The sequence below is a fragment of the Orycteropus afer genome, unplaced genomic scaffold (genome assembly GCF_000298275.1).
Source record: "Orycteropus afer afer isolate SDZICR_OR568_19922 unplaced genomic scaffold, OryAfe1.0 scaffold00034, whole genome shotgun sequence".
NCBI classification, from domain to species: Eukaryota; Metazoa; Chordata; class Mammalia; order Tubulidentata; family Orycteropodidae; genus Orycteropus; species Orycteropus afer.
This window is the reverse complement of record NW_006921621.1, coordinates 10,155,142-10,169,530: the sequence shown is the minus strand read 5'-3', so window position 1 is coordinate 10,169,530 and position 14,389 is coordinate 10,155,142. Positions and strand designations below refer to the sequence as shown.

At 40.5% G+C, this 14,389-nt stretch overlaps 1 protein-coding gene across 1 annotated transcript in view; it reads right to left on the bottom strand.

Annotated features, from left to right (window-relative positions):
• Positions 1-6,003: 6,003 nt before the first annotated feature.
• Positions 6,004-14,389, bottom strand: part of ADGRF5 (adhesion G protein-coupled receptor F5) — a 113,519-nt gene continuing 105,133 nt past the window's right edge. Inside the window, exons 17-21 of the mRNA XM_042780316.1 lie at positions 12,230-13,624; positions 9,326-9,367; positions 9,179-9,238; positions 7,999-8,083; positions 6,004-6,083 (exon numbers count right to left, since the gene is read on the bottom strand). Coding sequence (XP_042636250.1) covers positions 6,004-6,083; positions 7,999-8,083; positions 9,179-9,238; positions 9,326-9,367; positions 12,230-13,624 — 1,662 coding nt within the window. The remainder of the gene's footprint in view (positions 6,084-7,998; positions 8,084-9,178; positions 9,239-9,325; positions 9,368-12,229; positions 13,625-14,389) is intronic.

Here is a 14,389-nt window from a genome sequence, read left to right as displayed (position 1 = left end):
GGCAGTATCACTATGGAAGTAGATTGCCCCATCTTCCTTCTGAGGAGTGGCTGGTGGGTTTGAACCACTAGCCTCCTGGTTAGCAGTCAAGTGCCTTAGGCACTATGCTACCAGAGCTCCTGTGATGTCCCTAGGTCTGCTGAAATGTGCAATAATTCCCAACATGGAGCATGGAATGCTGGCCACTGGTGGCAACATTTCCTGGGGAAGTTTGAAGGATAAGAAGTGACCAGCCTGGGGGCATTTAGACTTTATTTTTAAAGACTGTCAAGTCAGATGTACAAAATTTAGTGGCCTGGCTCTCACCTGCCTATTTAGGCCTCTGATCATTGGCCTAAATGTCACTCTACCTGGGACACTAGACACATGCCATACGTGGAATGGTCATCAGTGTCTGAAGTGGTTTTGTCTTCTCACCTCAGCAATCAAGATTTTCCAAACACCATCCTTTCTCTGAATTTCGACACAGCTGGAGGCCATCTTCTTAGGAAGGGTGACACTTTTGTTTGCATATTCAGCAGCCAGAATAAGATGGAGATATTTGAAACACAGGAGTTTCATTACTGACGCTGGTAGAGAACTTCCTAAGTGATTACCATTTGGTTTAGGGAGATATTCACAGGTCACATCTCCACAGCTAATGCCTCCTACAGATTCTGAAGGGCAGTGTTGGGTCCTTAATTTGTTCTGTTTTGTTTGTTTATTGTTTTAAATAATTTGATGAAATACCTAGACTAATCCTCTCTCCTTGTGTGTGTGGGGGGACCTGTGAGTATGGTGAGGTATCCCTCCCTTGGTTAGATGACCTTCTATGACAAAGGAAGAAATTTTGCAGATGTAATTAAAATCCCCAATCAGTTGACTCTGGATTTAATCACAAGGGAGAGTATCTGGAGTGGTCCAAACATACTTGGGTGAACCTTTCTAAAGAGGGTCTAGAGGTCAGAGGCATAAGTCAGAGAGGTTTGGAGCAGTAGAGATGTTCTGTTGGGCCTGAGGAAGCAAACAGCCTTGTCATGGAAAGGGCCACATGGCTTAGAATGGCAAGCATCTCTAGGAGTCGAGGGCCTCGGTCCTACAACCAAAGGAATAGAATTCTGTCAACAACTAATGAGCTCAGAAAATGACGCAAATCCTCAGATAAGACTACAGCTTGGCCAATACCAAGATTTCAGTCTGGTGAGGCCCTGAGCATTGATCCTAGCTAGCATTGATCCCAGGCGGCCCTGGTGGAGCAGTGGTTAAGCATTTGGTTGTTTACCAAAAGGTCAGTGGTTCAAATCCACCAGCCATTCTATGAGAGATAGATGTGGCAGTCAGCTTCTGTAAAGATTGATAGACTTGGAAACCCTGTGGGGCAGTTTTGCTCTATCCTGTAGGGTCACTATGAGTCAACATCAAGGTGACAGCAATGGGTTTGGTGTTTTAGGTTAGCTGTGCCCAGACTTCTAACCTACAGAAACTGTGAGATAACAAATGAGTGTTGTTTTAAATTGCTAAGTTTGTGAATAGGAGCTCTGGGAGCATAGTGCCTAAGGCACTTGACTGCTAACCAGAAGGCTGGCGGTTCAAATCCACCAGCCACTCCTCGGAAAGAAGGTTGGGCAATCTACTTCTATAGTGATACCACCTCGGAAATCCAAGCGGGGTCGCTATGAGTTGGGGCCAACTCGACGGCACATAACAACAACAAGTTTGTGAAAACACCTTACACATCAATTGAAAACTAATATAGTAAATACAGGATCACCTTGCAAATATACACTATCTCCTATTAAAAGAAGACATAAAGCTCTACTTTCAACTGTCAAAGAAAATTCCCACCAAGCCACACACTAATGTCAGAATAGACCTATATTTATTTTGTTTCACACACAGTGACTTCAAAGACCATTGTTTAAAACCATTGTCATAAGCTGCTGAATCACCACATGCTGCGTGGGAGTGTGGATGGGGTGAGGAAAGACACCAGCCCTGTCAGCCAGCTGAACTCAGCTGTGAACTTCCGGCACCCTAGGAAATAGAAGGGATCATGTTTAGAGAATGAGGTTAAATTCTGGGTGATGTGAGGAAGCCTGATATAGCAGCAGTAGCATACTGCAAAAGATTGTACAATATATATATAAAGAAAACTTCACAAGATCTCATTAGAGAGTTTATTGTTATAAGCATGGAAAGGAAACATAGCTCTATGCTAGTATACTATTAAGACAGGATTTAAAATTCTGTCATAATTTGGGGAAGTCTGTAGGACCTAATTTCAAAATTAACATCTTCTTTGAAATGGTATAACACTATTTCTTGCTGTTTTTTTTTTAAAAATATACACTCCAAATTTCCTCTTAGTTTTCGATACGTGGGAATGAGACTTATGTTGGCCTGGGCCACTAAGCTTTCTCTTTGGGATGCAGAGGCCTCATTTGATATTAGTATTACCTGCCACAGATAAAATGCATTACACCCACACCATTATTTCTAGGAGCACTCTTATTTCCTTTTGTCTTCACAAACAACTATGACTTTCTGCTCCACTCATGTCAGAATCAGTCCCCTCATATCCCATCTGCACTTAACTTGGCTATAATATTTTCCCTCCCCAGGTAATTTTATTTTATTTTTCTGAAACCTTCTAATATTGACTTGACATTCCCTTTACAGATAACAAAAGGCTACGACTTCACACAGTGTTTCTTTATTTCTGGCCTTAGTAACCTATACCCTGAAAAACCCATCAACTTAGATTAACCTCTTCCACCATGTAACCAATAATAAATTGCTGTTGAGATGGCAGATACAAGATTCATTCAAGAGATGGCAGACTGAAATTTGTTACCCTGGATTTATAATATTCCCAGAGAATATTTCTGTAGTTTATATTAATTGCTTATTTGTGTATGTTCAAATCTCACAATTTTGGAGGCATTAACACAGTTCCCCTTTGGAAGAAGAGTGATTTAATAGAAGTTCCCTTAATGAAAGAATATTTTGGCACATGGAACCAACTTCACTCACTGAGAGATGTCAGGAATGTGGGGAAACACTGGGCCCTTTATGAGGGAAGTCCACACTTCTCACTTTGCACCCAGATCAGAGCCAAAATTTCCTCCTTCCCTCAAAAATCTTCCAATAACCTTGCAATCATTGCTAATTGAGAATTGATGATCTCAGAGCCAACCAAGGCTCCTGCTTTAATATAATTTACAGAATTGGGGCTAATAGTCTCATTTACAATTTTGAATTCTACTGTTTATTTCAGGATCTCCTTGGGAAAGAGCAGTGGTGGAATTATGGCTGTTGCATTTGGGCAGAAAAGCAGCAAATATTGCTCCAATTTTTTGTTTTCACCATTTTTTTGAAATCGGAACCAATGCACTATGGCTTGTAAGGTGCCAGCACATGCTTGTCTGTGTGTGTGTGTGTGATTGACAAAAGCCAATGTGTCTTCATTCATGGATATGGGCAGTGGTCCATGTCTGCGTTCCATTGAACTTTCAGTTGGTAGAGGTTCCCCTTCACAACATCAACCACAATGATTCCCAAGGGATTGAGGTTGGTAGTAATTCAGTACCTCATTCCTTTGCATTTTTCAATGGGAGAACCACTGCCTCCTGTCCAGTGCTCCTTAACTGATCATGTCAAGATTGCCAGGCTAGCATTGTACTATAACATTGGCTCCTTCTCCATGATACAACTCCAGGAACCAAATCCAATTCCACATCAGACAGTCATTCTTTCCCTAGTAAATCTAACTCTAATTCATTCGATATCCCTACTTAACCCTAGCTCTGTCTTCATGGTACTGAGCTCCACCTGAACTTGACAATTCCTTGGGGAACTTGGTCTGCACTCATAGACAGTTCATTTCCTTTGTTTTTATGTGCCGTCGAGTTGGACCCAACCCATAGCGACCCCTCCTTGGGTTGCTGAGGCAGTATCACTATAGAAGTAGATTGCCCAACCTTCCTTCCGAGGAGTGTCCTTTAGGGACTTTAAATAATACCCTATTCAGTTGGGGAAATGATGTGACAATTCTTAGACAAGTGTGGGAGGAAATGTCTACATCATTCTGTGAATTTGTAGAAATAAAGAGTTCATCTACTGTAACCAGTATTAGGACTTCTATCTGTCCCACTTACACCCCATTCCTCCTCCTGCCCATGAATAAAAGAGGAAGTACAATGTAAAATAAAAAATATAAGGAAGAAATTTTTAAAGGGTTGATGTATTAAAAAAAAACTCTTGGAACCTCAATACATGCTTGTGGAATCTCAACTTCTTTGGTCCCATCTTCTTAAAGGCTGGACCCCTTTATGTTCTCAGTCCTCAGGAAGACCACACATCCTACAGTGCCCCCAGGTAAAACCACATTTTTTATTGTCTTATTTTCCCATTGGGATCAGATTTGGAATGTAAGGTATCTACAGTGCCTAGTTTAACTTTAATATGGATGCAATTGTAATAAATATTTGTAATTTTATATGAAACACACATACACAATTCACAAACAATCACTTCCTTGGGAAAAGCTCTACCATATGTTCATAAGTTCAAGTGTCATTGGAGCTCTCTAAGAGCGTTCCAAGTGGTTGGAATAAACACAACTTAAAGCATACAAAAATCTTAATGTATATTGGCCTGACAACTTAGCAACTGAAAGAGATAGTACATAATGAGCTGTACAACAAACCAAGGGCCATTCAATCCACAGTAATAATAGTAGTAACAATAATATACAATGCTATAAGATTATTACACTCTATTCTACAATGCACAGAGAAGTACCTGGTTAAAGCTGTTAAATGTATGAGAATTGGGGTCTGTTTTCAGTGCATTATATCAAATTTGGTAATTAATAAGTATCAAAAATATATTTATTTTCAAAATATGGAACAAACTAAAATATATGGCTTTTCTGATAAACTATAGAGAACTTGGAGTCCCTGGGTACACTGGCTGCTAACTGAAAGGTTGAAGGTCTGAGTCCAGCCACAGGCATCTCAGAAGAAAGGTCTGGTGAACAACTCCCTCCAAAAAACCCATGGAAAATCCTAGAGAGCCCAGTTCTACACTGACATACATGGGGTCACCATGAGTTGGGGTCAATTTCACTGCAAATAATTTGTTGGGTATAGACATTCAATCAGCAGTTTGTTTCTGCTTGGATTTCATAAAGTATCTTTATTCCACTTTCTCTCAGATTCATTACCCTAGCTCAAATTGTAACATACACAGGTAGATATGTATGTGTTTAACATGATTCAGGGGAATCACATACACAGGTAGATATGTATGTGCTTAACATGATTCAGGGGAATCATGTTTCCTTCCATGCATGTCTTGCAAATATTATTATCCATTTGAGGCATCCTAATAATGTAATTTCCTTTCAATTGGCTCCACTACCCGCCCCCCTTTTTTTTTATGGGCTTGGAAAATACCAAACTCTTTCCCTATGGCTTACTTTTAGTTTCCATTTTTGAGCCATTTTCTACTCTTCACATTGTAGTATTTGAGTAATTATATTAGATCATTAACATGAAAATCTTAAGATGTGTTCCTTCATGTTGTTTTGCCTTATTTTTTTTTCCTTTTTCATCTTCCTTCCTAATTAGAATTCATTGGAGTATTTTGTTAGGTATTAACCTTTACTTATTATTTTAATTGAAGCTTATCTTTTGTGTCCAATGTGTGAAAAGTAAAAATGTCTCTTCAAAATCCTATTTTACAATATAGACAGAGAACCTGGGCCTTGGAGGCACTTAAGTTTCACTTAAATACTATACACATTTGGTATCACACAAGAGGGGAGGGAAGGAAAAATAAACATAAAAATTACTTTTAGTCTGTTTTTTACAAAAGAAAGCCTCTTCCTTAATGAAAGTCTTTTTGGCATTTGCTCCCAAAAGCCTGCAGTGCAAACATTATACCCATAGTTTTGAAAGGATTTCTTCTTTCTAAGCACGTCTCTTTTCAAGAGGTCACATGGGTTGGATTTTCCTGTTCTTAGTTGAGCAACGAGTAAGCACTAGATGAGTTTTCCAGAGATGAGCTGGTTGTTTCTGGGGTGGAAACATTGTATGTTCCTGCAAAACAGAGCAGTAGCTCAGCCTTAAAGACAAGCCTTCATGATCATCAAGGTGTGAACATCTTCTAATGGTCCCATCGGGAGATCTGATGCAGTAGCTAGGTAAGCTTGGCCAAGCCTGGAAATAAACCCATGCCTGCCCTCCTCCCAAGTCCCAGACGTGCCAGAGAACAAACAAGGCTGTCGTTCTCAAGCATGCATTGCAGCCGACAAGCACTAACTACTTTACATCATACCAGCAGCCAAGTTTCTACAAAGGAAGGAAGATCTCAATGTGGGCAGCTGCTCCACATGCCACTACATGCATGAGCTGGGAACACGCTCATGAGGAACCTCTCTGGCCCCTTTGGGCTATGGTGACTCAAGGAAGCTCTTGGGAGGGGCCAGGAGGCTGAGGTGAAAGGCAAGGGTTTATAAAGAGAGGAAAAGGGAAGAAAAAAGAAAATCACAGGGGAAGAAAGATAAGACCAGAAAAGAAGAAGAAGTCAGGGGATGCCACCAAAAATACTGAGAGCCAGTGCAGCAGGAAAGGCAGCATCTGAGCAATGGCATAGGGTTACATCAGCAACAAGCAGGGAGTTGAGTGTCGGGAAAGTAGGGAGTTTGTGTTGATCATGGGGAAGGACACAATGCCCACCCTACCATCAGATTCGTGAACTGCCACAGCTAACAAGGTTTCCATCAATGCCTTGGGCTGCCAACAACATAAACCAAAGTTACAGTGATTACGGAACTTTCAAATGGGCCAATGTGGAGACTGTATCAATGACCCTCGAAAAATCAAGTGGCAATGGCCAGGTATCTCAGGATCTGATACCCAGCTGATTTCAGAAACAGAACCCCTGGGCCGACATTTATCTGACTGGTTCAGAAACCAGGAGCACGTTTGTTTAGCTTTACATATTGTATAATCCTGTAGAATTATTTCATAGAGCTTTCATTATTTTTACTTTAATGCAAATGGCAAATGTATGCTGGCAAAGGGTACTATATAGTTCTAATACACCTTGTATATTTGATCATTTCACAACAGGTAGAATCCCTGACTTTCAAAATAAAAAATGAAGGCCCCCCATGTTCATGAATCATTCATTAAAAGAAAGAAGAAAATAAAATACCAAGTTCCCTGGAGTTTTAACAATTCATGGGCCTTCTCAGGGCTTGCTTTCATAGGAAAGGTCTTGATCTGGAATATTGACACATTTCTAGACTTTGCATTTCTAGACTTTTGCAAGATCTGTTCAGTTTCAAGAATCTAGAAGGAATTCTGGTGCTTATTTTCCTGAGGAGATGGTGATATGGGATGGGCATTTCAATTTTCCAGAATAACTGATATCCATTGTCCAAAGTCATTAGTACTATATTTCCTATTTTCAAGGTGGAAATTTTAACCATGTATGTTTCTAATAGAAGAGTGATCTAGGATGATCCCTTGCATATCTGGGCACAGTTTAATAAATGTCAATGTGTAAAAACAAACACACTCTAAGTAGGAATAAAATCTTTGTTGCACCATGACCCAGAAATGGTACTTAGCTAACTAAATGTAACATGAGCCAGAAAAGAACTTTGTGTTTGACAAGTCCAGCAATTTAAGATTCTCATTTTTATGACTGATGCAGTTTTGAAAGACAGCTCTTAAAAGGCTCATCTAGATTCTCCAGATCTTATTCTTCATGAGTTATTATTGGTTGCCCACAGAAGGCAGTTGCTCTCTGTACTAACCTACTGGTGGTTTGGGACAATGAAACAAGTTAATATATTTAACCTCTCCCCAAATGAGGCCATCAGAGACAAATGCCATGAGGGGTGTGTGTTGGGTGGGATTGGGGTGGGAGTGAAGGACTTCAGGTTTTTCCATCATGGCAAGCTTGTTTTGGTCAACCAGGGTGCACCTAGAGGTCACTACATACCTGTTTTACCAAACAAATTATTAAATCTTCTTGATATTGGAGAACTCATAGAAAACACGGGTGTGGATGAACCTAAGGATGTTGACTAGAAGAGAGAAAAAAAAAAAAAAAAAAAAAAAAAAAAAAAAAAAAAATCACAAAGAGCAAATTTTTAGACCAATGCAGAGGATTTTAAAAATTTGCTGTCCTCTAGTGGTCACAATCTTCCTGTCTAATCCCACTCCCTTATGTGGCTTAAAAAAAAAAAAAAAAAAAAAAATCCAAACCCACTGCCCTCTAGTCAGATTCTGACTCAGAGAGAGCCCTATTGGGTTTCCAAGGTGGTAAATCTTTATGGAAGTAGATTGTCCCATCTTCCTTCAACAGAGCAGCTGGTGGGCTTGAACCACCAACCTTCTGGTTCACAATCAAATGCCTCACAGGCACTGTGCCACCAGAGCTCCTTTATGTAGCCTAGATGAGCTGAATTTCTACTTCACACAAATCAAGCAGGAGTACCACCTTGAGATACTCGAATCTCATCATTAACATTAGGTAAATACCTTTAAAATATATATTTTACTCGTTTACAGTTCTAGTATTTTCTGGTCTCAAAACGCAGTGAAATATATTCTAATCCAAAGATTGGATGCTTGAGCCCACCAAGAGGTACCTCAGAAGAAAGGTGTTGCAACCTCTGAAATATCAGCCATTGAAAGCCCTCTGATGCAGAGTTCTACTCTGACACATACCGGATCGCCATGAGTCAGAATCAACTCAATGCCCACTGGTAAGGTAAAGTATTTTCCAAAATGAGCTACAGAAAAATCCTACTCATCATTATTCCTCAAATTATTTTCTTTTATACTTGAATCCCCTGAGGAGATATTTTATTATTGAAAGTTTGAATTTAACCTTCAGTTTATATCATCTGTGCTATTCAAATCCCTATTTAAAGATGTGAGGGTAGCATCTTAACAATAGCACCATGTCTGTGTGTAACAACAGAATGAGGTGAGAACCAAAATAACTGAATAATCTATGCTGAAAATAGTTGTGGAAGGAAAGGGGTTTGTGGATGCAGTGTAATTAACCCTAAAGATAAAAATCCTAAGATAAATATTTAGTACCCTCTCCTTCACCTTATTTGTGGAATACTTTAGGGCAAAAAACAGAAATTCGTCACAAAGGAAAGGTTTACCTTTGAGTGCTGTGAAGACCATCTTGACAGTGAAAACTTATTCAGCAAAGCTTCCTGGACCTGCATTGTTTAAAAGAAGAAATTGTCAATTCAACTCACCACAAATACCATAAATTTCTAGAAACATGAAATTTTTATTGTTCTTACCTTCTGATCCCAGAGACATCCAAACAGTAAAATGAATAATCCCTGGGAAAAGTATTGGGAAAAAATCCATTTTAATTATATTCTATAATCCAGCAATAAATACACACACACACACACAAACACACACTCATACCAAAAAAGTCATTATCATTGAGTTGATTTCAACTCATAGTGACCCCCACTGGGTTTCCAAGGCAGTAAACCTTTGCAGAAATAGATTGCTTCATCTTCCTTCTGCAGAGAACCTAGTGCATTTGAACCATCAACCTTCTTGTTAGCAGTCAAATGCCTTAGGCACTGCACCAACAGGGTCTATGCGTGTGTATGTACATACACACATATATACAAAGAAGCCCTAGTGTCACAGTGATAAAGTAATAAAGCACTCATCTGCTAATCAAAAGGTCAGTGGTTCAAACCCACCCACTGTGGGAGAAAGATGTGGCAGTGTGCTTCCGTAAAGATTTACAGCCTTACTACTACCAACTGCTCTGATTAGGACCACAGTGAAAGGTGCTGGACAGAGTGGGAGAAAATTGTGGAACAAAACTTAAGATCATAAAAAAGACCTGACTTATTAGTCTGACAGAGACTGGTAGAACTCCCAAGACTGTGGCCCTTAGACACCCGTCAACCTTGTAACTGAACTTACCCCCGGTGATTAACTTTCAGCCAAACAATAGGCCTATAAGTGAACAATAACACCAGGGAAAAATGCACTCCTTAGAATAATCAACTACATGAGAGCAAAAGGCCAACTTTTGACCAAAAATAAAACTCAGAAGGTAGGAAGAGGCAGCAAAGAAGTATGAATGGAAATGGGGGAACACAGGGAGGAAGTGGAATGAGTACTATTACTTATATGGATTGTAATCAATGCCAAGAAACAAAATATGTATACATTGTTGAATAGAAAACTAATTTGTTCTGTAAACTTTCACCGAAACTATAACAACAACAACAACAACAATATATATATATATATATATATATTGACAGCCTTGGAAACCCTATGGTTCAGTTCTGTTCTGTCCTATAGGGTCACTATGAGGTGGTATATATAATAAATATTATATATTTACATACTATTTATTTATATGGGAGCTCTGGTCGCCTAATAACTAAAGCATTTGACTGCTAACCAGAACACTGGTGGTTCAAACTCACCAGCCACTCCTTGGAAGGAAGAGTGGGCAATCTACTTGGAAACTCAAAGAGGGGTCACTATGAGTCAAATTGACTTGACGGCAGTGATTTATGTATATTTTTGTTCAACAAAAAAGGTAGCACTCTTAGCCCGATGTTGAATCGATACTACTTCTTTCCTCATTTGAGTTTATGAAATGAGTCCAGTACATGATAATGTTGAAAAGGATATAGCAGGACCACACCAAGGGAATGTAAATGCTAGAACATCATAAAGCTATTTTCCCCAAATTTTGAATTGGAGGTCCTGCTGGTTATGGTACTAACCATACTTTCGTCTAGGAGCTCTGGTGGTGTAGTACCTAAGGCATTTGACTGCTAACCAGAAGGCTGACAGTTCAAACCCACCAGCCACTCCTCCAAGGGAAGACTGGGCAACCTACTTCCGTAGAGATACTGCCTCAGAAACCCCAGGAGGGGTCACCATGAGTCGGGACTGACTCAACAGCAGTGAGTTTGGTTTTTGGTTTATACTTACATCTACAGTATTCATCATATAGTTACGATGGGGACCTTGAGTCTGGCATGGGATAATCAGTTTCTTCTGAACAAGTTATATTATGAAGGTCATTAGATATGAGCCTTACAGCTTGTATTCATGGGCCTAGCAGCAGAAGTTAGGATTTACATGGTTTGGCACAAGTGTACAAAGGACACTAGCTCAACTTCATCTCCAGAGCCCTAGCTTTGCACCAGCTCACAAGGCCCTCCATGTTCAAGCAGCTTTGCCTATCCTTACTACCCCTCCACTGGGTGAATCATCATTAATCACTCCCTTCCTGGTGCTCCAAAGGCTTGTTGTATGTACCTCTGTTATAGCCCCCTTCTAACAGTATGGCTTGTGTTATAATTAGTTATGTGCTTCAAGAGAGCAAAAAAGATGTCTTTTTCATTTTTGCATAATCCAGCAGTGTCTGCCTTACACAGGGCATTTGTTATTTATCAGCAAATGTTTCCAGGCAACCTACTATGTAGTGAAGAGTATTAATTTCATTCACCAAATATTTATTAAGCACCTACTCTGAGCCAAGGTATTTACTAAGTACAGTGGTGTAATGTTAATGAGCATGTCTGCTAATTGAAAGGTTAGAGGTTCAAGTCCATCTGTAGGCACCTCAAAAGAAAGGTCTGGTGATCCACTTCTGAAAAATCAGCCACTAAAAACCCTTTGGAGCATAGTTCTACTTACTACAGGTGGAGTTGACATGAGTTGAAGTCAACTCCATGGCAACTGGTTTTAGGGATATAGTTATCAACAGGACAGGTGTGATCCCTGTGCTCACAAAGACAGAGCTCATTGAGTACTTATGGCAATTAACGAGAGATTACTTGGTTTAATAGTAGTATTTTCACTTAGGTGATAATAAACTGCTTCAAGATAATGTTGGCTAAATAGAAAAATCCAGGGTAGGGAAGAGGCATTGCCCCTGCCTGTATTATCAGGAAATATGCCTGGGCATTTAGAAGAGAGTTGGTGCATGAAACTAAATTATAATGCTGGTGATAAAAGGTATGAACTTCTATGGGAACAGAGGAGTGTGTCCTTTCTATCTCATTGAGTTCTTATAATAATTATTACTCTTTATTGCTAGGGATTGTACTAAAATCCTTCCTCATTCCTACTCCTATTTGTGTTTCTGCAATTATTTTGTCCCACCAGAATAGATACTTCTTGAAAGCCCTGCACTCAGAACTTACCTGAAAGGCGTTGAGAAGGGTAAAGATGATATGGAACACAGCATTGCTACCCTGGAACACAGTGGCCAGACCAAAGCCCCATGTGAGCCCCAAGAGTGGCGTGAGAACTCCAATGCTCTTACTGATCTGAAATAGGCTGCTTTTCTCCTGCTTGCTTGGCTTGTCTCCAATGGAAGGCCTCAGGATCTTGGTGATGACCACAACTGTGATGGTCACATTCACCACCACAATGATCAGTGCTGGGATGATGAAAGCCAGCAGGGCCTTGGTGTCCTCCCAGTTGAGCCAACAGGCATTCTTCCTTGTGTAGACTTCCTGTGGCTGGGTGGCCCCCACGGTGATGACTGAGATGACAAGCGGGCAGCCATAGCCAAGAGAGAAAGCAATGGCCTTCTGGATGGACTTGCTTGTGTCATGAAGGATGAAAACCAGACGATAGAAGAGCATGAGGCCCAGTGTCAGCATCCAAAAGAAGACGCTGAGGTAGAAGAAGTGAATGAAGAAGGTGGCAGCTACACAGGCAGTTTCATTGAGGGGATAGTGATGGTCATGGATGGCAGCAGCCACAATGAACCAGGTGTCAGCAACTAGAAGTGAGGCAGCAATATTCACTATGCAGATGTGGCGCATATAAGATGTCCGGTTCTTAGTCACTGATTTCCATACCACAGATTCCACCACCAGACAGGCTGCTAAGCTCAAGATGGAAAAGCCCAACCCAATGTAAGAAATTATATCCAGTAGTATTTTCAGGAGCGAACCAGGGTCTGGGGAGTCAGGAGACATGAGGATAGAGAATGACGTTAAGTGGTCACAGGTACAGGAGACACTGTCTCCATATACTTCTTTAACATAGCACCCATCACTATCCCACCCCCCTGTGTGATTGGCGAGGTTGAAGTTCCAGAAGACACATCGTGGTACTCCACCAGAAGGGTTGTTATTCTTAAAAGTCATTGAAATCCTGAATGGCATAGTTATATGGTAGCTGACAGTGGTTGTCATCACTAAGCTCTTTGCAAAATTCTGTGCCTGAACATCCTGAGCAAGAATAGTTTTGAGAGTTGGGAAAGCCACCGTGACAATAGATGAATCTGGCTGCAAACTTTCCAGCTGGGACTTGTCAATGACCACGTTGCCCCAGAGGTCCGTGTCTGAGAAAACAAAGCTCTGTTCATAGTTTTTTGGGTGGCCAGCTTTGAGGACTACACCCCTCATCTGCACGTTTGTGTGGGAGATAGACAGAATAGTGCTATCTCCTGACTGTAATGCTCGGGAAAACCTCTCCATTGAATCCAGTAGCCGTGAACTCTCATTGGTCTGTTGCTCTTGTAAAATCTTCCAGGTACTCAGGGTAGGCATTCCAAGAATGACATTAACCGTAGAGAGAACGTGCTGCAATTACATAGCATGATGTCAAACCAACCAAATTCTTTCAACATAAAGAGGAGAAAAAAATAGCATGCCCTTGAAAATTACTTGAGTGGGTACAGGTAAGAGGAAAAGAACAGAGAGATAGATGAGGTATAACAGACTGTGGGGATCTGTGACCTGTCTTCTTATGGTAGGGAGTTGGCAGAGGATGGATCCCTAAACCAATGAGGCTTTAAATAGTTAGCAATAGTGATAGTGGAAATCACTCCCCACCACCTACTAAGAGCAATTCAGCAGGCTAGCAGAGATATTTATTAAAGGTTTCATTATATATATTTTTAAAATTTCAAACCTGTAAAGTTTTTTTGGTGAATATGAATTTATATGCAAGGGTGAGAAAGTCTCAAATGACCCCCGCAAACCCTGAACATCAAATGAGCTATGCAAATATTGTCAAAGGCATCTTTCTTTTTGGACAAACAACTTGATTCTTTCTCCTACAAACTTGGGCTCATCATTTTCCCTTTGTGTCTTGACCTGCTTTGCCTTGTTCTGTCCTTCGGAAAGATGACCCCTTTGGGTTCTGTTACCCAGTCAGCTTGCCAATTGCCCTCTAGTTGGGTTCTACCAATGGGAGTCACTGGAAGAAGATGGTAGAGTGAAGAAGAGACAAGTTGGAATATATTTTCTCACTACCCACCCCCTCCTGCAGCTTCCTTACTACATCTCTGACATCAGTTTTGATCTTCCAAGACTACAGCTCCTGTTGAGTGGTCCCTCCTCCAA